The 23,570-nt window shown below is 49.3% G+C and overlaps 1 protein-coding gene across 1 annotated transcript in view; it reads right to left on the bottom strand.

Annotated features, from left to right (window-relative positions):
- The window catches only part of SLC6A5 (solute carrier family 6 member 5), a 51,112-nt gene extending 34,712 nt beyond the window's left edge, over positions 1 to 16,400 (bottom strand). Inside the window, exons 1-6 of the mRNA XM_027580236.1 lie at positions 16,317 to 16,400; positions 14,381 to 14,914; positions 11,489 to 11,627; positions 8,721 to 8,852; positions 8,197 to 8,370; positions 257 to 398 (exon numbers count right to left, since the gene is read on the bottom strand). Coding sequence (XP_027436037.1) covers positions 257 to 398; positions 8,197 to 8,370; positions 8,721 to 8,852; positions 11,489 to 11,627; positions 14,381 to 14,914; positions 16,317 to 16,319 — 1,124 coding nt within the window. The 5' untranslated portion in view covers positions 16,320 to 16,400. The remainder of the gene's footprint in view (positions 1 to 256; positions 399 to 8,196; positions 8,371 to 8,720; positions 8,853 to 11,488; positions 11,628 to 14,380; positions 14,915 to 16,316) is intronic.
- Positions 16,401 to 23,570: the final 7,170 nt, after the last annotated feature.

Here is a 23,570-nt window from a genome sequence, read left to right as displayed (position 1 = left end):
CATCAGCAATGAGAGCAGTGCCAGTTCTAGGCCCAAAAGCACGCAGTCACCTCCACTCTCCAGAACCACGAGGACCAATAATCTGCTCTCAGAAGCCCAACCAGGGAAGAAACCTTCCTTCCGGGTCACTCAAGTAGGTAGGGAGAGTGTAGAGGGAGGCAACCCATCTCCTGGGCCACACACACCCCTAGACAACAACTTGAAAATTCATTCATTCACTGGGTTTCCCTTAGAAAGTTAAAAAAAAAAATCTTACTTGAAATACTCTTCACTCCCACTGACAAATGTCTTATTGGCCTGGCTGGTGAAGTTAACCATTGTCAAGTTGGGATAGGCAGTCATGCAGAAAGTTGAGTTCTTGATCTGTATTTTGGGATGGTCACTGATGACACAGGAATCTGTTTAAGAGAGGATGGAGCAGAAACATGGTAAGATCTGTACAGAAAACACATGCACGTCTCTCTCTAGCAACTGAAAAACAAGGGACGAAAGTATTTGCCAAATACTGAAGAGTGACTTTGGGAAAGCGTTAACTGAGCAAAGCTAGGTGCAGATGAACCCCAGGATTATGGTTTTTTCATGCCGGAGACCCTGGTACCCACAGCAGTACCTTGTGCTGATACCAAAGGCTCTCATTTTGGGGGCACTCCCTATGTGGCTGGAGGGATGCCAAGCATTTTGCGTATGTTATCTCATTAATGTTCACAACAGCCTAGCAGTAGGTGCTATTACCTCCATTTTTAAAATGGGGGTGGAGCACCTGGGTGGCTCAGTCAGTTCAGTGTCTAACTCTTGATTTCGGCTCAGGTCATGATCTCAGGGTTGTGGGATCGAGCCCCGCATCGGGCTCCATGCTCAGCATGGAGTCTGCTTGAGATTTTCTCTCTCCCTCTCCCTTTACCCCTCCCCCCGCTCTCTCTCTCTCTAAAGTAAAAATAAGTAAATCTAAAAATAAAAGTCTTTAAAAAAGTGAGGGAAAATTTTCTTTTTTTTTTTAAGATTTTATTTATTTGACAGAGAGAGACACAGTGAGAGGGGGAACACAAGCAGGGGGAGTGGGAGAGGGAGAAGCAGGCTTCCCGTGGAGCAGGGAGCCCAATGCGGGGCTCAATCCCAGGACCCTGGGATCATGACCTGAGCCGAAGGCAGATGCCACTGAGCCACCCAGGTGCCCCGAGGGAAAAGTTTCAATGAGGCTAAGTAACTCTACTCAGATCACACAGCCAATAAGGAAGAGAATCAGGATTCAAACCCAGGTTCTTATGACTCCACAGAAAACAAATGGCTTGCAGAAATGGATCTGCAATTGAAATTTGAAAACTGAAATCTGCAATCTGAAATTTAACCAGACATAAGCAAACCTTCTGAAGGACTACTCCCACAGAAAGCTTACTAGGGAGTTCACCTTGAAGCCGACATACAGTAAATGCTTTTAAGATACATACTGCATCTGCTTTCCACACACTCACATGGGGTAGCGGAGGCAGTGACCATGCCATGTGCTTGTGAACCTCCAACAAGACCTAACACAGTGCTTTTCAAGTGGGGACGAATCTGTTCCCCAGAGGACACTTGGCAATGTCTGGAGACATTTTTAGTTGTCATATCTGCGGAACAGGGAGCTACTGGCCTCTAGTGGGTAGAGGCCACTGATGCTGCTAAATATCTTCCAGTGCACAGGACATCCCCCACCACAGAGAATTATCCGGTCAAAATGTCCAGAGTGTCGAGGTTGAAAAGGCCTGACCTAGGCTGGGATGGGGAAAGGGGACTAACCATGTGGCTCTTAGTATGTCAGGCATTGTCCTGGACACTTTAACAATGCTTATCCCATGAAATCCTCATCAAATCTGGGAGGTATATATTACTATGTTCATTTTTTTTTTTTTTTTTGAGAGAGAGAGAGCAGGCAGAGGAGCAGAAGAGGGAGAGAGAGGATCTTCAGCAGGCTCTATACCCAGTGCAAAGCCTAATGTGGGGCTCGCTCTCACAACCCTGAGATCATGACCTGAGCCAAAACTGAGAGTCAGATGCTCAACTGACTGAGCCACCCAGGCGCCCCTATTATCTTCATTTTAAATAGGAAGAAACTGAAGTCCTTCTGACCGTATTACAATGCCTCTCTGACAGCTTTATAAATATGCATCACTTGACAGATAGTTTAAGTAGAGTCCACCAAGATACTATTTTATCCCAAAAGATATTATTTTACAAAGAAGTGAAAAACAACAGTAACAATGGCTAACACTTACATGAAGCATACCAAATACTATTGTAAGTGCTTTATATGCACCAACCAATTTAGGCCTCGCATCACCCCATGAGGTTGGTATTGCCACTGTCTATGCTGCAGATAAAGAAACTGAGGCACAGAGAAGAGAATGCTCGTTAAGGTCATACAGCAAAACCAGGAGGCAAACAAGCATTCTCTTTCTGGGAGCCATGCTCTCAGCCACTCTACTACGAAGCAGATGGCAGCGATCATAGACTCAAACACCTTCAGAAGCCAGGCTGGTGACATAAATGATGAAGGCATAAAATAGAGGGTAATAAGGGGAGGTGGGGACTCTGGCAAACCAGAGACTGTTTCAGCCAACCAGTGCCATGCCTTTTCCAGGTGTTCTGGGAAAAGACAGAAAATTTGGGTATTTACATGTAACCTCTCCATTTTAAAATATTGGAAATAAGATCAAATTATTAAATATCATGGACCAAACTACAACACAATAAAAGAGCACATGGCCACCCCGGTCTGGTGCATGAACTCCCAGTGCATGCCCTCTGTGGAACAGCAAAGTGGGTAAGACTGTGGGTTCTGAGGCTCCTCTGCCCTGAGAGTTTGGATGAGTTCCTTTTTCTGTCCACGTCTCCACTGTCTGGCAATAGTTGTGTCTAGCTCACAAGATTGTTGCAAAACCCAAAGTAAGTGACATCGAGGATGAAAAAAATTCTCACAATGCCTAGAGCACTGCTGGACTCTCTGTCAGTTTTAGCCAATAACTCAGTCATCATTGTTATACCTTTTTATGGGGTGGGCATCTCTAGTCCTTAGCATTCTCTCCCACAGTGCTCCTGAGCAGCCATAAATCACTACTGCCTCCCACCCATTCCCCCAGAATATCTCATTATATCGGATAAAATGTTAAAAACAACAATTATAAGAATCTCATCTCATCTCTGATGAGTTCTTTAAACCAGGGTTTTCAACGGTGTTCCTACTGACTTCGGGGGCCAGATAAATCTCTGCGGTGGGAGCTGCCCTGTGCATTGCAGGGCATTTGGCAGCATCCCTGACCTCTGCCCACTAGATGGCAGGAGCATCCACCCGTCACCACGACCCCCCCCCCCATCCCAGTTGTGACAACCCCAAATACCTATAAACATTATCAAATGTCTCCTGAGAAATCTCCCGGGGTTGACAGCCACTGCTTTTAATGTCCTCAAAATACCTTCTTGTTCCATATTGTCTTCTTTAGTCTAATTCAAATGACAGAGGGATTCCGGCCTAATAACTATCAAATATTTACAGAGGGATCATTATGGCTTCCCCCAGCAGCAATCCGAATGAAGACAGTAAAGGACCATCTCTATCCCCTTCTCTGTAAGTAAGCACAGTAGTTATTTCCCGAACTTCTGCCAAAAAGTACGTCCATCCCCTAAGACGGAAGACATCGCTAACATGCCGGCAAAGGCCACATCGCTTGCTTCCAGAACTGCCACAGTGAATCGCGCGAGGCAGCTTCCCTAGAGAGCGGCTCTGGATGTCTCTGGATCCCCGCTCGCCGCCGCAGGGCAAGGTCACACCATTGCTGCGTTACTGCGGCGGGCTCCCCGCAGCCTCACGCCTCCTGCAGTATCCCTTCCCACCACTGGGCGGCAGGAGCGTGCTTCCCAGCGCCCCGCGCCTTCGGCTGGGCCGGCGGAGGAATGATGGGCAGCGTCAGCAGCGCTCCGCGGCCCAGCAACGCCGAACAAAGAACAGCGATCGTGATCGCGCTAAATTGGAAGTTGTTGGAATGGGATTCTCTTTCCTCGGGCAATTATTAATAAATGAAAGCACATGAAAGACCAGGGAGAAAAGGGATCATTTAATTGAAGTTCTAATGAAAATGAAGCCATTCCAGAAATAGAAATGTTTATGGTGTTCCCATTTTAAAGGACCCAGCCAGTTCCTACATTTCACAGAACAGTCGCTGGTCTCCCTCGTCAAGGCCTGGGTTAGCCGTTCTCCATTACAGAAACCTGAAGGGTTGACAGTCTCTCTTATGACCTACAACTTAGAAATATGCTGCAAGCCCGGCCTCTACCCAGGGACAGAGCCAGGGCTGGGTGGTGGGAGCAATAGGACCCCAGCCATGCCGAGCCAGCATGGGACAGACACCTCCCCGCTATGACTGCAGGTCATAACTGTGAGCAATCCAGTCCCTCCCTCCTGAGACCAGTGGCCCGCTATCTCATGGTAGGGCAGTTACTGGGAGAGGCTGAGCCTGGAGATTATTAGTGGAACACTGCACTAGGGGAAGGGATTTTTTTTCCCTTTCCTAAACAAGCCTCTCTCAGAATGGCCATTTGGGAAAGAGTCTGGAGTATCCACTGTTTGAACTCCTGACTCGTCCATCAGGGGCCAGGAAGCTGCCAGTGTCTCTGCAAGCCAGACCATCACCACCTTTTTGAAGTCAGCCCAGGACCCCGAAGGACCAGCATTTCCACAAGGGCTAGCCTGGCCCCGGTAATGGAACACAGCCACGTGCAGACAGCACAGAGAAGAGACGGAGGGGCTGCCCAAAGAAGGAGTGGGGATTGACATCTTGCTTTAAAAAAAAAAAAAAAAGGGAAAAATGTAAAGCACTTGCTAAGGATGAGGTAAAAATCTGTCCAGCCTGTCCCTGCGCCCTCAGGGAATAACCAGAGTGAAAAACATCCATTGTTTCTCTCTGCTCAGAGCTTGCATAGTTTTTGTGGTTTGTACCAGTCGACTAGGAGCTGAGCTGTGTAATGCCCTTACTCTGCCTTTAAGTTGTCCTGGGTTATTGCGAGCCAGACTGGAAACTCCACAAAACCAGGGGCACCCCCTCCCATGTACCTAGCTTAGGCAACATGCTCAGCTTGCTTCAAAAAGAATACATACACACACGTGTGTGTGTACCTATACATATAATACTCTGACTATAAAATAAATATGTATCTACCAGAGAAAATGTAGAAAAGAAAATATGGTCCCAAACGGGTAACACGTTTTGTGTATTTGGGTGAGGATTTCCCCATGTTTTATGAAATATTCATGTTTAATGACTATAGAATACTTCATCCTATGGAGGTACTATAAGTTCATTTGAACCATGGGATTATTTGGTAAGTGTTTCTAGTGTTTTCCAAGACTGTGGATGTGGCTGCCATGAACAATCATGTATAATCTTTATCTGTACCTCCAATTTTCCCTCTTAAGATGGATCCCCAGAAATGGAACTTTGAAGTCAAACTACAGTTGGCACAGGCTTTCTTTTTACCCCACAGAATCCCAGCTACGAACAGGGGACACATGGACTCATGTTACTCTGCCCCGACTGGTGGAGCAGAACCTGCTGGACCATGGACTCTTCAGGAACCCTGGATAAGTAAAGAATCAGGGGTCCTGACACCTAGATCTTGGTGCTGGTTCTACCTTTCGATTTACAGCCTGTCACTTCACTCTCTGAGCCTTCGAGTTCACTTTCTCACCTGCAAAGTAGTGATCATGTCTCCAGCCCCTTGGAACTCACAGGGCTCTTATTAGGAACAGCAGAGACATCATTTATGAAGCCGCTTTGTAGACTGGGGAGCATTTAGCATGGTGCTTTAGGACCATGACCTTTGGAGGCAGGCAAACTTGGGTTCAAATCCCAGGTCTACCAGAGAGCTACCTCTATGACCTTGAGCTCCAGTTTTTTCATCTATAAAATGGAAATAATAATAGAAGCCATGTGTTGGCTTGTTGTGCTTGTTGTACATTGGTAATATGAGTAAAAGGGTTACCATGGTGCCTGGTGTGTAGGAAGTGATGCTAGCTATTATCATTAAGTGCTAAGGTGCTATAGAAATATTAGTGGATATTGTTAGCTGACGAGAATGTTGTTTCTGAACTACTCTCCCTCCTGGAGGACAGCTGCAGGACACTGATCACGATGTCCCACATGGTTCCTGATGGAAGTCTCGAGGGAAAATTCCCATGGAGCCTGAATCAAGCCAGCAGCCCTCCCCCTCCCAGGCACAATCTGGGAAGGACAAGCAAGGCTCCCGGACAACCTTGAGGTATTTCTGCACTCTAGATCCTACGTCCTGGAAAATGTTCTAGCAAACCATTCTGGCAGCTAATTGTTAGTTGTGATTCTGTGAATGGCTACTGAGTGGCATTCTCTCGAAGAGCAGCTTTGCAGAGGTAATCACTGGGCGGGAAGAAACTGCAGGGCAAGAATGGGGGGCACGTTCCAAAAATGGCTAAGGGCATCCTAATGAAGGGGTGTGGGGCAAACTCCAACCTAGCCGTTCTTTGCTTCCTGGAGAACTTTAAGACTCCATCCCCAAACTGTCTGATTTAATTGGTCTGAAGTGGACCCTAAGTGATGTTTTGATTCGTCAGTTGCCCAGGTGATTCTGATGCATAACAGCTTGGGCTGAGAAACGCTGTCCTAACCCAAGAATCCATCAACATGGAGACTGTACAGATGAGAACACTGAGGCCCAGAGAGTCGAAGGGACACTTACTCTTGGTCATACCATCAGTGAGCTACGCATCTGGGAACCTCCACAAATCCCACCCCCATTCCTGAGCACTTCCAGGTGCACAAGGTTTGAATTTAATGGGCACATGTCTTTAGTTTTAGCTCTTCCTCAGTCTTATTCAAAACCTCTGTAGGTGGAGGTTGGCCATGGCATGCATGTACATACACATGTGTGTAAATATGCTCCAGTGTGCATTACTGCCTTTAGGTATGTGCATCTCTCTGGGGGTGTGGGAGGGAAGAATTCATCTTTCTCTCTTGACACATTCAGAGGATTGAATAATGCCCTAGCTCTGCAATGTGCTGGCTATGAGGGCAGAGGTGCCTATTTGGAGGCCAACACTAAGAGCCAATCATGTAGAGATCGCGGGATTCTGACCTCAGCACAGATTGAGCTTAAGGGGAATAACAGATCTGCTGGGAAAACAAGAAACTACTTGCTTACCGACACCCATTGAAATGACCAGAGACCAAAGGTGACTGAGGCACCTCGATTTCTGGAGGGCTCCCATATCCTTTGTTTCTTGTTACCTTACAGCAACAAGAATATTATTATTTCTACTTGAGAAATGATGAAAATGCATATCCAGAGAGAAAAGTTACCTGACTCAGACCCACGTACTGTTAGGGGCAGAGATGTCATTAGACCAGAGGGTCTTGCCCCCAAGCCTGCCCTGTTCCTCCTCACTTTCACCCACTTGCCTTCGACCCAGCAAGCTCCCCGCAAGCCCTCAAGTCTCCGGGGATTTCAGGTCTGAACTGGACCTTCAGGAACTCTCCCTGACTACCTGGGCAGACAGACGTCCCCATTTCTAGGTACTGCATTATGCACATTTCTATCAGAGATTTTCCAGTCAAGCATCTGTTCTCATAAATACCTCATGCACTGAGCAGGATTTTGTTAAGTGTGAACCCAGGATCCCATGCATTACTCTCCTAGGTTCTAAGACCCCATTGCTTTCAACTTGTACCCTGCAAAGGAATGAAATGAATCACCTGGAGACCTTCCTAAAATGCAAATTTCCCAACCCCACCCAAATCTAATATATCAGACGATCTGGTGGGCCTGTTAATCTGCATTTTTAACAAACACTCCAGTTGGTCCTGAGCAAAGTTTGATTACTCCTCCTCTGAGCCATGAGCTCTTCAAATGTTAGAATTAGGGGCATCTGGGTAGCTCGGTTGGTTAAGCATCTGCCTTCAGCTCAGGTCAGGATCCCAGGGTCCTGGGATCAGTCCCCCATGGGGGGGGGGGGTCCCTGCTCAGCGGGTGGTCTGCTTCTCCCTCTCTCTCTATCCCTCCCCCCTGCTTGTGCTCTCTCTCTCAAGTAAATAAATAAAATATTTTTTTAAAAAAAGAAATGTTAAAATTAAGTATATGTGGTTGTTTGTTTTAATCTCTGTGCCCACCACTTAAGGTAGGTATATCCAAACTTACCTAATAAAAGTTTGGTTTTATCTTTGCATTCTGGTGTGTTCCAAGGGTTGTTGCAGGAGCCCCAGGGCAGGACAGACACAAAGGAGGCAAACAGGTAGAAAAGTGTGTAGCAAATAATCACATTGTAGTATATGGCTATTAGGACGGAGATGATCAGCATTGCGATGCCACAGCCTGCGGAAGCAAAATTTCCAGGGATTTATTCCACCCCAAATCCTCAGGAATTCTTACAGTTGGGCACAGGTTGGGGAGCTAGGTCTTGGCTCTCTTACAGATGGATACACAAACAGTGGAGTGGACTCTGTCTATCAGGGACATTGAGGCATTCTGCTGGGAACAGAACAATGCCAGAGGCAATCTTGGGCCATTCTTCAGAGGGTCCCAGAGGTGGAATTGATCAAATAAAGGAAAACGTGAATTCTACAGTTCACAAAAGCAGATCGCTCTCCTGGAGGCCGCGTGGTGCCAGAGAGAGCAGGATAGGGCTGAGGAGGCTGGAAGGCAGGGTGCACTCATGGACTCACCTTGCAGGGCCGGGATGGCCTTCCACACAGACACTGGCCCCTGGCTGGCAAACTGGCCCAGAGACACTTCTAGGAAGAAGATGGGTAACCCGGCCAGAGCCAGCATCATCAGGTAGGGGATGAGGAAAGCACCTTGGAAAGAGAGAGTGGGAAGTGAGAGCCCTGGGAGACCAAGGCTGGCTTGGACCACATTCGCCCTCTGGGGTGGGAGCAGGCTCCCCCTCATTTTCCAGGAAACCTTTGATATTCCAGCTCAACTACAGGCACCCGGGGACATTTAACAGCCCTCCTCTACAAAATGTGAGAGTACCCACAAACACCCTCCTCTTTCCAATTCCCCACGGGACGGGTCACTAGCGGTTGTGTGCTGGTTGGGTTTTATTCTTTTCTTTTTCTTACTATAGCATTTCAATGTCCCCAAATTAAGCTCTTCCAGCATGCAACAAATTCACACCTTTGACTCACTACTGGAGTCCGGTTTGGTGAAATCTTCTGGGCATCTCTATCCTCCAAGGACCTAACATCTACTAAGGTAGATTCCAAGAGCCCTTCTGTGCAATAACCCGAGTTACCAGCACACCTCCTGACAATGGGTCCTGGGTCTGCCCTGCCAGACAAGTGGCTAGAATATTCCTCTCCCCACCACCGGAGCCACCACGTACTTCTCAACTTCCTTCCCCACATAAAAGTCCCTTCCATCCTTCAATGTCAACTCAAATGCTTTCTCCTCCAGGAAGCCTCCCCTCTCTGTCCTCCCCTAGTCACTTCCCCAGGCACTGAGCACTTGACAATATTTACTTGGTGTCTTATCTAGACTGGGAGCTCCCTGAGGTTGTCACCTTTTCATCTCTTTATTCCCTGGAACACCACCCACCCCCAACCAGGACGGTAATAGTGGGGAGGCTGCCACAGACTGCTAGAGGTTCTCTGGGGTTTCTTCCCTTCAACGATTCTTTTAGATTATTTGGGAAGGCCATGGGAAACAGCCATGATCTTTGAAAAGATGGGACCAGGAAGACTGTTGCAGGGGTCAGAGCCAATTTGAGCATCAGGGATGCCAGAGCCCAGAACCCTGTGCTCCACAGAAGGAAAGCTGACTTTTCTCTGGTCCACTCTTTTCAACTTCCTGTCTGGCAGAAGGACCTTTCCCGCCTGGGCCTCTCCAGGCAGGGAAGGCCCCGCAGTCGCCTCGAACTGATGGGGAGTAAAACCAGGGATCCTGCTCTGGCCTCTCCTGACAGGGGTTTTTGAGAAAGATGTGGATTATGCAATCCTTCCTTCCCGCTCCTGAGAAGGAGGAGGCGGGGCTCTCCACCCAGCGATGAGGGCTGCAGGGGCCAGAGACGCAGTGCGGAAAAGTCTGCCTCCCCCTCCCTGGCTCCACAAGGAGCTCCTAGAACCGCTGGGCCAGACGCAGAAACACACTTTGCAGATCCCTGGGGGCGGGGGGAGCAAAACGTGGGTAGTCTCACCGGCTGAGCTCCCCTGGCTGAAACTCCCTGCCTAGCCCCATCTTGTGTACCCAGCCACCCCCTGTCACTGGAAGCATTTTAGCATCTCCGGCCCACTTCTTGCACCCTGGGCTGGAACTCCTGCAGAAAACCAAGTGGAAACCCAGCTGGGGTGCCTACATTTGTGTGGCCAGCACACGTTCTTCTGTTTCCAGGGCATCTCTGATTGCAAAGGATCTGCAGTCCTCATAAGTACTTGTCAATGTGTCCTAATTTGGAATTGGAGGGGAGAAGGCATATTTTTCTGTTTTAAGCATCCCGTGGTGCAGCACGTGTCTACTGTCTGCAGCCCGCCCAAGAGAAAACAAAAAACAAAAACCCTAACCTGATGGGGTGAGGGTCTCTTTGGTCCTAGGAGGGAGTCCTGGTTGTAAATTCCTATTCCTAGAGGGGAACTTGTCAGTTTGGGCAATGTGTGGGGGCCAGCAAGCCACTGGGTAAGACGCTTCAGGGTGGCGAAGGCAAGCGAAGAGGACCTTGAACGTGCTGGGTCCCTCCTCCTTGGTGGGTACACAAGAGGGGCAGGAGATTCTAGAGGACTGGCAGCTGGTGTGTGCCTGACATCCTCACCATTTCAGAAATGGTTTTCCTTCAAAAGCAGCTTCTTCCACCCAGTGAAGACCGATGAAACAAAAATCGTTTTTTGCCAAACAATTAGGCTAAAGTCAAAATCTGTCCCGCTTGTGCCCAAGAGGATGTACGTGTGTGGGAACTTCTGAGAGGTTTTCGAGAATACAACCCTCAGCTTCTCTCCATTCACACCGTGTGGTTCGCCTGCATTCTGCATGACTCAAATACCCATTCCCAAAGTCTCCTAGGTAGGCTCAGATTTCCAGGTTATAATCTTAAACCGTCCTTAATTTAGTGTCTAGGACCACACAGCTACTGCTGTTTAGGTACATAGAGTGTGCTGCTACCAGAATATTAGTCAGCTAAATTAGAGTTTGAAATCCCCTCTGTCAGTGCCCACTTGGCTCAGCATCCAGTCTCCCAAGCTGGTTCGGTGGGGGATCACGGAGGCCTACCTCTCCCCTGAGCTCCATCTCCTGATAAAAGCTTCCTGGATCTAGTGCCAACCAGTTACAGTGGCTCCTGCCCTCTGGCTCAGCACTGATGCCTACGGGGGATGGGGCTGGAGCATGAGGAGGCTGCTCTGAGCCTCCCCTCCCAGCCCAGTCCCGTGGCTCTGGGCGCCTCCCCAACCCACAAGTGCCCGCCCCCGCCGTGCCGCAGGCTGAAAGACCGGAAAAGCCATACCTCCCCCGTTCTGGAAGGCCAGGTAGGGAAACCTCCAGACATTGCCCAGCCCCACTGCGTACCCCACCATGGACAGGATGAAGTCCAGTTTGCTGGACCAGTTCCCTCGGGCCTTATTCTCATCCCCTTGCTCGTCCTCCTGGGGGCGGAAAAGCACATTGTCGGATAACAGCCCCGTCTATCGGCAAGCAGGCCCCATTCCGCCCCTCCCCCCTGCTGAGGGTCTTTCCCAGCAAGCAGGCCCCCATTTTCCAACCGAGGATGCATTGGCAAGCAGGATCCCAATTTGGAAGAGAAGATGCATCTACAAGCAGGGCCCTCACCCCTCAACCCTGCCCTGAGACTCTTTCAGCAAGCACGTTCCCAATTCTGATCTGAAGATTCCTCTTCAACAGACCCCTAAAGCCCTCCTTCCCAAATCCTGCAGTCAGGGCACACCAGCAAGCAGCTTTCCCCAAACCTTGAACCTGTTAGTTGATTGCAAGCAGGTCCCTCCATCCCCAACCCCTGACCAAGAGTTCAGTTGGCAAGCAGCCCCCCATATCATGCCTAGAATCCCCAGCAAGCAGATCTCTAACCAACCCCACCCTCCCCGGAACCCTCAACACACGCCTTCCTCAGCCCTTTCTCCCTCTGGAGTCTGCTAGGCGAGAAATAGAGCTGCAATGCCTGAAGCCAGCCAGAGCCCCTGCCTCACGTTCTCTGCCAAAGCCTACACAGGCAGAACCTGCCTGGTGGGCTCATTTAAGGGAGGCACCTCTCAACACCAGGGAAAGGGAAGCGGGCAGGAGGGAGATGTGGGTGTGAAACAAGAGGAAGAACAGAGAAGGTAGATATGGTAAGAGACAGGACATCTAATGCCTTGAGTTCTGGTCTAAACTTTACCACTGGATCATCCCAGGCAAGCTGCTTGCTCTCTCCGAGCCTCTGTGCCCCCATCTGTAAAATGAGGGGCTCAGAATAACTATCCCCTGAGGCACCGTCCAGCTCCAGCCATCTATGGACCCTTGAGGCTCACCTCTTCATGTTCACCCTAACATGCTCTCTTAGGGGCAGTGCCTCGTTCTGGAATGCCTCACTACTAAGCAGGAAAGGATGGGGGTGAAGCCACCTCAATTAAATTCAAAATGTTCAGGACACCTGGACACCACACAAAGGTTCCAGGGACCCAAGTCACTGCCCAGCTTCCGCCTCCTCGGTCATACTTCATTTCCTATTCTAGCAACCTGGTATGCCTCACACTGTTGCACAGGCTGTGGGTGGTAAAGGAGCTATCAGGAGAGGAGGAAGTCTCTGGAAGAGAGGAGGGCCGAGGTAGGTGTCAGAAAGGCAAGAACAGAAAAATGGGCAGAGCTGAAGATAGGCAAATGCTGAGCTTCATCTACTCTGAACATTTACAACATCCCCCTCTCCACTCCTCTCCCGTGCATACCACCCCCAGCCCCACCCACCCTCCCATTCTTCCTGAGCTGAACGGGTGGGAGTTGCGCTGCTGGTGCCGCAGTGCGGAGGTTAAGCAAGGCATCTGGAACAATCTTCTGGCTCCACCTGGGTCACACTGTTGGGCACATGCTGTCACAGGCAGTTAATATATACCAACAAACGCCCCAGAAGTGGACTCCAAAAACAGGGGCAGAGTGGGAAAGCCTATGTGTATGTTCATTTTCAGTTATTATTCTAGCAGCTGGGCTCCTGTGGTGTGAGCCTGAGGATGAGTGTGTGTGTGTGTGTGTGTGTGTGTGTGTGTGTACAAACACTAGAATGACTTTGAACACAAGGGCTGTATAAACCTGAAATCTCACACCCACAGGTGTTTTGATTCCAGCACCCAGTACTGGATGCATGCCTAGCCCCCAAGCCCAGGGAAGGGGAGGAGACTGCAGAAAGACAAGGGGTAGGGAGGGAAGAGCTGAAGTAGGTGACACAGGACAGAGAAAGGAGGGGGACTGGAGGGAAATGGAAGAGGACAAGAGCCCACATGAGAGAGGGTAATAGTAACCAGTATTAGTTGCCTTATCCCTAACCCAGGATTGGGATTTGCTCTGTGGGGTTTTCATGCCTCTGGTTGAACATAAAGGATCAAATCCAGAGGAAGGTCCAGGTTTGTGGGGTATGGAGCTTATTCAATTGAGATAGGTCCCCTTAAAAAAAAAACAGCAAAATATAGAAAGTTATGATAACAAAATTAGTTACTGGGTTTTGGAAGAGTCCCGAAGCTTAAGCTTCAGAAGTACCTTCATGTGAACCCACCTCTCATCAATGAATTCTCATGTGATAACAGGTAACTCTAAGTGAAAAGGCTGTATATAGTACTTAAACTATTATTCCCCGCGGTGCGGGGGTGGGGGTGTTCCTCGGTATTTATTTATTTTTTAATTTTTATTTTTTTAAGTAGGCTCCGCCCAGCGTGGAGCCCAAGGGGGGTGGGGCTTGAACTCAGGACCCTGACATGAGGACCTGAGCTGAGATAGATCAGAGGCTCAACTGACTGAGCCACCCAGGTGCTCCCTTTTAAATTTTTTTTAATTAAAGGAAAACATTTTAAAGACTCAGTCATAGGCAAAAGGGGGAGTCCTGTTTTCGTAAACCTATCTGCCTCAACTGCTTAATGAGACTGCACCCCAATGTCCGAGACTACCGAGGCTGGGGAAGGACAGGTAGCGGCAGCTCCTGAGTTCTCAATCTCTCTGGCAGGGTCACTACAGCCCTCGCGCCCTGAACCGGGGACCCCAGCGCAGTGCGAGCTTCCGAAGCCCCAAAGCTGCCTCCCGCATCCATTACCTGGCACTGCCAACCGGTCTCCCCATCAGCACACGTGCACCCGCCGCAGCCCGGCTCGCCTCGCACGCCTAGGGAGCAGGAGGCGGCGCGGGCTGAGCGCGACCTGCTTACCTGGGCGGCAGCGGTGGCCACGCTGCCTGAGAGCACGGACGTGATTCCATCCGTGCCCAGCACCACGGTGCTCTGGCTCATATTCACCCAGCCCACAGCCGGGGCATTGTTCCGCTCCAGGGTGCCCTTGCCCACACTCACGTTAGCATCCCCCTCGGGACCGCGCAGGGCCGGAATCTTACAATGAAGAGCGTTGCCGGGCCCGGCGGCCCCAGAAGGAGCGGCGGCCTGCGCGCTGCGCGCCTCGCTCAAGTCCCTCAGCGCCGAGGCCGCCGGCGCCCGCGGGCTACTGAGTTTGCAAGCCCCCACTCCCGGCCGCTCGGCCTCGCAGGCTCGCGCGTCAGGGGACTGGAAAGTTTGGGCGCCGGTGGAAGCGGACCTGGGCACATGCGGCGTCGGCGCGGCGGCGGCCGCGGGAAACTCCTGCTCCGGGCTCGTCCTGGGCGCGCAAGGGCCGTCGTGGTGGCCCAGGGCCATCGCCGCCCCCAGGCTGTTGGCTAGTTGTGTATTCATTTCTTTGGGAGCACCGCAATCCTGCAAATGCAATGTGAAATTTGTGCACAAAAAAAAAAAAAAGAAAAAAAAGTCACGGCTGCTTTAAAAATACTTCTATCTACATATAAAGACTTTCACCACTCAGGTCCAGACACAATATCTAGGGAATAAACTGGAATCTGGATTTTTTTTTCCCTCTCCAAGAAAAACTGTATTTCTCAATTTGCCTGTCTTGTCAATAACCAGATGGCATAATGCGATTAATAGCCCTCTCCTTGATGGTGGGAAAACTAAGAAAACAGACAGTAATGTTTGTTGGGGTTTTTGTTGTTGTTTTGGAGGGGGGAGAAGAGGAGGGTGGAAATAGCCCTACAGCCATGAGCTCCCTACCCTCTTTGGATTTCACATCACGGCTGTAGGGTGCCCACCTCCCCATCACCATTGTAGAAAGATTCTTTAATTTTCCGCCCCATTTCCTTTGTCATTCAATAATGCACATTGCTTTTTTTTTTTTTAATAAGCTATGCAAGCTGTGGCCACAAAGCTGATGCCCTGGCACCTTCGAGTATTTCAAGCTAAATCGGTTGTGCGAATCCCAGCGCACCAAACCCATCCCCGCCCTCCAGGTAGCAAAGGCAGGGGTAAGGATCATGACCAACACAACAAGAACAACAACAACCCCACAACAAGCATAATAAACCAGATGTAAAACACAAGATAGTAACCAGATTTGTTATCTTACACAACCTACACACTTCCAGATTCCCAGATATGTAAAACAACATGCAAAGTTTTTGGATTCTCCTTCTTCCTCCAGTAACTATTCACAAGAGTCTAATGTCCTTCATGCCCCTACACCTGCTTGGGGGCCAAAACTCAGGACGAATTTCCATTTGCTTTTTCTCAATTGAGTTTCAAATGAAGAGAAATACCAGCGGTGGTTTTTCTGTCTGCTTTCTCTCGTGTTATCTTTCAGTGCTCCCTTATTATTAGCACCAATATTTACTATTATACAGTAAGAATGATCACATAACCTTCACCTCAACCACGCGCATCTCGTCTAACCGTCTTTCATAAATGCACAGATCAGAACTCATTAATTTGCACTAGATCTAAATACCTTGGCTCCAGCAAGCATTCTTATCTCAATAGCCTCTAGGACTCTGAGCGACTAGCCTCAGTACCGGCACCTGGCTTTCAGCACCGAGGACAGTGCCCGGGATCGCGGTTAGGAGATCCCCTCCAACCTCCACAGCCTCAGAAACCTCTTTCCGACCTCAGGTGATGCTCAGAAGAACAAAATACCTATGTCTTCAAGAATCTCCCTCCCTTCTTCTTCCAAAATGCACAGAACATTTCAAAAAGAAGTATTCCAAACGAATCTACCCTCCCTCCACCCACAGCTTCCTCTCCTCTTAAAAGAACAAAAGCAAACACTCACCATGTCTGACACGGGCAACAGATTGAACGGGTAGAGAGTGAAACCGGCTATTGACAAGACTGGGTTTGACTCCAGCAAGAGAGGCGCTTTCTATATCTCCTTGGGAAAGGCCAGGTTTGCGTCAGTGCAAAGCAAGGTGCCCTTCGTTTGACATTTTCTTGATAATACAAGTTTGATAAATCATACCCCCTTGGATTCGAGTTTTAAAGGGACAACAACCGAGAGTACGCTGGCCAGTTATCCCTCCGGCGGGAGGGGGCTGCGTGTTCGGCGTGACTCATGTGGGTCTGATTACTAAACCGAAGCTGGCGGGAGGGGATGACAGAAGTTTGCCTCCTCCTAATTAAGGGAAACATGGGAGGGACACGTCCCACTGCACCCAAAGCAAGGCGCAGCCGCCAACAGAGCGGATTGGGCTACAAGGTGGGAGAGGGGGAAGGAATTAAATCACTGTCATGTTTCTGTCTTTCTCTTCCTCTAGATCCCATAGCTGCCTCTCGGATCTGCAGGCAGAGGATTCCACAATATTACCCTGAGATCGAGGGTCTGCATGTAGCACCACAGCTCTGGGATGGCCGGTGCTTACGCGTCCTTCATTTATAAGGGTGTACCTGCCTTCGTTTATGCGGACTTCAGATCCTCACAGCCCTACCCTCGCAGACAACTAGTGTTAGAGGGCTGTCAGACAGCCCTCCCAGAAAACTAGGAGTTTTGCTTACAAATTGAGGTCTAGTATTTGCCTTCCTCTTTTATCTCTATTAACACAAAAGAAATTCTGAGTAAAATGACTGTTCTCATTGTGTTTAGGCTCCTCTGAAATAAAGAGGAAATTATTTCCAACAGTGACCTCCTTCTTAGGTCACTTTCAAAGTCAAAGGACAACCATTCTTTCTTCATAGCCCTCTCAATACAAATCCACCAGGGCCAGGCCTGATGTGGAAGCGCAAGGTCTGGGAGGTCCTCCAAATCGAGATCTCCAACAACCAGGCAGCAGGGCTGGGCAACCCGGAAGCCAGCCACAGGATCGGATGTTCTACCCTACTGCGGCAGAGTGAGGGGTGGCCCCAAAGATGGACTTTGCTGTTAGTACAAAGTAATGGCTATAATCAGAAGGGAAGACACCTTTACAAAGAAGACTAAAAGGGGATTCGTAATAAAACGCTTCTCCTCTCTCCTTTCTGGCTGGCCTTGTTGGGGGAACCCCTGGCCTCGGGGGTTGGGAGCCAAAGAAGGCACTTTGTCCCTTCCCTGCCGTCCGCAGCCCGCCCCACCGCCTCGGGGTCGGCTCCGTCGCACTCGGCTGGGCAGTCCCCACGCGGCAGGAGGACAATGCCGCGGAGGCCGCAGGCGGAGGCTGCGGCGGCAGATTGCGGTGAGGGCCCGGGGCACTGCGGGGATCCCTCCCGCCTCCTTCCGAGCTGCTCTAGAGCGCTCGGGTACCGTGGCTCACTGGCTTGCCCTCCTGGCCCTTCCGAGGGCAACCAGCTGCGACCCGCGGTCTGCAATAGGATGGAACGAGCATAGGTTCCCCGAAAAAGCCTTCCTTGAGAATCGCCTTGCGGGTTTCACGCCCTTTATTGTAGTTCCGCGTTCACATTTATTAAGCTCTCAATATTGAACCATTGTGTAAGGGCTTTCCACGAATTATCTACATTTAGCTTTGGCAACAACCTTTGAGAAGCCCGGGAAACTGAGCTTTAGAAAGTCGCGTTCAAACCCCGGAAAATCTCCCCCACCCCTTCTACAGGGACGTTGCGGGGGCCCAGTCGCGCTCTCTTCCGAGGCCCGCTCCTCGGGGAGCCAGGCGAGGTCCGGGAGAAGGAGTAAGGAAGACCAGGGTGGGAATGTGCTGGACTCTGGCAGTAAGAGGGTCAACAGACGAGGCGGGGCCCAAAAGCCCGCAGGGGCGCGTGTTTCTGCCTCGCTGGGCGCTGGGAAGCACCCTAGACTCTGGGAGCCACGGGGAAAGCCGAGGGAGCCTGCTTGGCGCTTCTTCAGAAACAGACCCCAGTTTTCAAGGATGCGAGAAGGGTAAGGGGCAGGCCTGACAGCCCCCACTTCCGAACTACGTGGCGCGCCCCTGGGTCGGATAGGCCACCCCCCTCTGCGGGCCCTGGACAGACTTCCACCGCGGACAGTCACGACTTGGAAAAGCTCTGGTCTTTCTTCGTGCATCTGAGCCGCCCCCGCCGTATGTGGGAGCTGGTGGAGCGTCCACTAGCACCCCGACGTTCCCGGGCGCACTGACGTCCCAGGCTGGGGCGGGAGCCGGGAGTACTGCGGCCCTGGGCACAAGTGACGCTCCCGTCCCCGCTCAACCCCCGTGCCTGACGTGTCGCCTGCGGGCCCTCCCCGGCCAAGTGCGCACTTGGGTTCCCGCGTGGCGCCCGTCACGCGTCAGGCCCTTCCGAGGCGGTTGACGCGCAGGGAAGGCTGCGGGGTGGGGGCGCTACTTGAGCTCCCCGCCTCTCCCCACTTCCAGCCGCAAGATTCTAGAAAGGAGGGGCTGCGTTCGGAGTGGAGGGAGCGTCTGGGGCGCGGAGGCCAAGAGGGGTCGCTGTGATGCCAGCGCGGATGCGGGGTGGCGGGTCCCCGCGGGCAGCGGGGTGGGGGTGCAAGGACGGGAGGGAGCGAGCTTGGCGAAGCTGGAGGCCCGGGGCAGCTCGTCGGGCGTGCAGCTGTGTGTCAGCGCTTGGGCAGCGCCGGGATGGAGCCGCAGTATTAAAAAAAGAATTAGAATAAAAGATGCAAGTCCTGCGGACTCGGGCCTCCGCCCCCCCGCCCTCCGCGGCGCCTGTTTGGAGTGATAATCTGGCCCGCGCGCGGTCGCCGAAGAGGCCGTAAATCCGCATCCATCACCGCGTAGCCATTTGGTCAGAATTAACCAGTCACTATGGCCTTAATTACTTTGTCAAAGATGAAAAATAGTAATTGATTTCGCCTTCGATCACTTTGCCCCTCGCTCCTTGCAGATAAGCAAATAAATAGCTATTTTTTTGAAAATCCGTGTCTATCCGGCATTTGCGGGGGTAGGGGGTGGCGTCTACTGAAGAAGAGGCCGTCCCGACCCGGTGTTTGTGCCACGACACAGGGGACAAACTGGAACCCAGGCAGGAGAGGGCCTGGAGGGTGGCCCAGAGCTTTCAAGGTGCTGCCCTCTGCGGCCCCAGGGAAGAAGACAGGAGCGAGAGGAGCCTGCCTTTTACCAGTGCCAGCTCCGGGGTGAGCTGGCGCTGGCGGTACCAGCCTCCTCTCCTCCTCGGGACAGCAGGTGAGAAAGAGCCGAGGGGCTAGTTTGAGAGAAAGGGGAAGAAACTTGCCGAAGGCCAGCGGGCAGAGCCAGGACTTGAGCCCAGATCTGTGTTGACTCCAGTCCACCCCCCTTTCAGGATATAATGTGAGCACAGGGCGTTGGGATGATTTCGAGCCCTAAACCTGTATAGAAGGTGGATGCGAGGGCTCAGTGTGGGCTTCAGGTGGCATTAACAAGAGAGTTGAGAAGCCCTGCAGTATTTTTGTCCCACTTGCCCACTGCTGCCCAGTTTCACTACAGTGTTGTTTCATGCTAAGAATATGGACCCTGCAGACAGACTACACCACCTCCTAGCCTCTGTGACCTTGGGGGTAAATTCTCCATCTGTAAAATGAGGATGATGAGAATATTAACCTACCTCAAGGGTTGTTTGAGGATTAAATGAAAATAGGCATGTGAAGTGCCTAGACAGGTCAGCTGCCTGGTTTGCTATCAATAAGCAACTGCTATTATTCAGGCTGGAAAAATTATCTGTTTGAAGTCCATCTGATTTAGCAAATAAGGTGCTTCTCCTTGGTCCAGAAGGTTTAAAATGGGTAGACATGCACAGAGTAGAAAGATTACTTACAAAGTAATCATTTTGCAACATTTTCCCTTCTCATTCAGTGGTTTGGTCATGCAATAATCAAGTATTTATCTTCATTAAAAGAAAATTGGGAGCATCCTGGAAAAATGCCCAAACACAGAGGCTGCTATGAACATGTCCTGAGACACCTTTTTTTGGATCAAGGTAAATCTCAAGAAAAATGACAATGACCTTTGCTGTCCAGTTCTCATTTGGACCTCGGGTATCAGGGAGAACCAAACTAATCAAGGACAGCTTCCTTCACCAAGGCATTTCAGTAGAGTCTGAAGTTGGAAATCAGTGGCTCAGCTAAATGACTAGTCTGTGTGCAAAATGTAGGTTCCAAATCCTGAGACTCAGACAGGCAGGACGCTTGTTCCTGAGTCAGCAGTAGAGATGATTCTCACTTCACTGCAGCAAAACACAGGGCAGTGGGCGCAGACGCAGATAAGTTTAGAACAAGCTGCAAAGGACATTCAAGGTCATCTATAGTCCCACATGTCTCCCTTACCAGTGTGAAAACAGAGGTTGAGGGAGGAAAAGTGAGTGCTCAAGGTCACTTGCAAATTAGAAACAAAGTCTATTAGCATCTATTCTTCTAAAGGGAGAGAAAAAGGAAAGGACTGTGCTCTCCTTTGATCCAGCAATCTCACTCTTAGGAATCTACCAAAAAAAACAAAAGCTCAGTGCAGGAATGTTGATTATAGTGTGGTTGACAAATGAAAGCCCAGGGAAAAAATACCCACATTAGATGAATAGTATAGCTAAAATATGGAATGATTTGCAGCTGTTAAAAAAGCATGATTTAGAGTCACACAGTTGGCTCAGATTTTCCTGAGATATTGTGTGAGAAAAGCAAGATGCATTAAAAGGTGTATAATATGATCCCAGTGTGTGTGTGTGAGAGAGACAGAGACAGAGAGAGAGACAGAGAGAGAGAGATCCAGTACAATGTGAAAACACTGATACTGGTGGCCAGGGTGCTTTGGGGTGAGTGGAGTGGAGAGGAGAGGGGGGAAGAGGTAAAAAAAACAAAAACAAAAACAGAAAAACAGGAAAAAGAGGGGAAAGACCATACTTAAAAAACGGTTGTAATTGGCATATTTATCAATTTATGTAAAAAAAATGTATAAAAAATGTTTTTAAAATTCAGCCCTATCACCCTCTACTTTAATTAATGAGGATAGTCACCAAACAGGCTACTTCTATTAGAAAGTATTCAGCCTCCATCTATTTTACTGTCTTCCTCTGAGGAGCAGAGCTCAGAAAAATGAATTCAGTTAATTAAGAACCCGAGCCACTAATATTTGGCTAGTCTTCCTTCTAAAGTCCTGGCATTTTTATCTGCTAGCTCTGCTGGGCTGGAACCATTAGAAGACATGGTCTTGGAAAACATGAAGATGATCTGAGCCTCCCACCCCCACCCTTGTAATGTATATTCAACTATGAAATAAACTAAAATTACACTAAACTGAAAATTTCCAGTTTCTAATTCTTCTCTAATGACAACATCAATGCTTCCTGGTAAACAACACTTCTTTCCTCTGCTCCTTTTTCTTATCATTCTTCCAGTAGTCCCACTTTACTAGTTGCATATGTTTGGTTCACTAATTAGTATTCTCCTTCCAAGTTCAAGTCTTCTCTGTTTATCCATTTGCTAAAATTTCCCAAACCCCAAAATGGGAGATACCAGCCTTGTAACAGAGGTCAAATCTCAAATATAATCATTATTGGAAATAAGAAATTTCTAACATATGAAGTACAAGAAAATCGCTGTTTTATTTCTACAGGGTTAGTAAAGAAGATTCTGTTTTCTTTTTTTTTTTTCTGTTTTCTCTTGAATGTTCCTTTTCCCCCTGGCCTTCTGTTGCTGTCCTAGTTAGTGAGATTTAAAAAAAAAAAAAAAAAAATTGAGTTCAAAGTCATGCAAACCTAGCAGGAATTCCCACAAGTAGAGCGGAACAGATGTTGGGAAGAATCACTATAAAAGCAGTTGATGGAGTTAACCAAGGCTATTGAGTCGAATCTGAACGAGGTTCAGAAAGGCACAGTGGTGAAGACATTGGTCCAGGACATGGGACTTTGAAAATTCAAGACTCTTTATTTTTTATTTATTTTTTTAAGATGTTATTTATTTATTTGACAGAGAGAGAGAGACAGCGAGAGAGAGGGAACCCAAGCAGGGGGAGTGGGAGAGGGAGAAGCAGACTCCCTGCCGAGCGGGGAGCCTGATGCGGGGCTCGATCCCAGGACCCCGGGATCATGACCTGAGCCGAAGGCAGACGCTTAACGACTGAGCCACCCAGGCGCCCCTCAAGACTCTTTATACCAGTAAGTAACACAGATAAGTTTCAGGACCCTATGGTTTTGTCACTTGGTGGTACCCTTGTAAATTGGGCCTAAGGGGCGATGGACATTGGCACCAAATTTGGTACTGTTGGCTCTAGTAATCTGCAGCACTCAATACAGGATAAGACCATATCAAACAATGGCCAGCTCAGTCTATGATCTTTGAAAGACAGCCCAGAGTTAATTTATCATGATGGAAGTTGTCTCCTGGGATATCACCATTAGAGCTGAGAAATGATCCATGAAATCTTTTAACATAACCTCTTAGGGTCTGCATTCTATTTCAGAGTGTTTCTATTTTCAATCTCATGGTCTTCCTGGGTGGGGGTAACAGGATATGTTTGTATATGTTGATCTTTTTGTGGTAATTTAAAATTAGACCTAAGTCAAGAGTTTGAATCCAAGGTCAGCCGCTTACTACCTGAATGTTTTTCGGTGGTTACTTATCTTGTGAGCCCTGCTTTCCTTTTCAGTAAACTGGGGTTTCTGTGGTGATTAAATGAGATAAAGTATATGAAAACTTCTAGAATAGAGTTTGGCTCAGACAAAGAGCTCCTTCTACTTGAGATATCAGGTGTTAGTGGGCTTGAAAGTTACTACCTGAATTGTGACAGTATTCCCCTAGACAAGTAACAAAATGATTCCTTTCTGTAGATCTAATATTACTGGATTGTTGTCTAGGTATTATTCTCCCTAACTTTCTTTCTTTTCTTTTTTTTTTTTTTTAAGATTTATGTATTTGAGAGAGCAGGAGCAGGGGGGCAGGGCAGAGGGAGAGGGAGAAGCAGGTTCCCTGCCGAGCAGGGAGCCCAAAGAAGAAGCACCCAGGATCATGATCTGAGCCAAAGGCAGATGCCTGAGCCACCCCAGTACCCCTCTTCCTATCTTTCTTGATGGGACATGATCTTTGCCTGATGACTTTGTTTTGTTTTTTGTTTTTTTCTTTCTTAAAAGTTCCAGGCCCAGAGGCACCTGGGTGGCTCAGTGGTTAAGCTTCTGCCTTCACCTCAGGTCATGATCCCAGGGT

Source organism: Zalophus californianus, chromosome 11 (assembly GCF_009762305.2).
Source record: "Zalophus californianus isolate mZalCal1 chromosome 11, mZalCal1.pri.v2, whole genome shotgun sequence".
Lineage (NCBI taxonomy): Eukaryota > Metazoa > Chordata > Mammalia > Carnivora > Otariidae > Zalophus > Zalophus californianus.
This window is presented reverse-complemented; position numbering and strand designations above follow the sequence as displayed.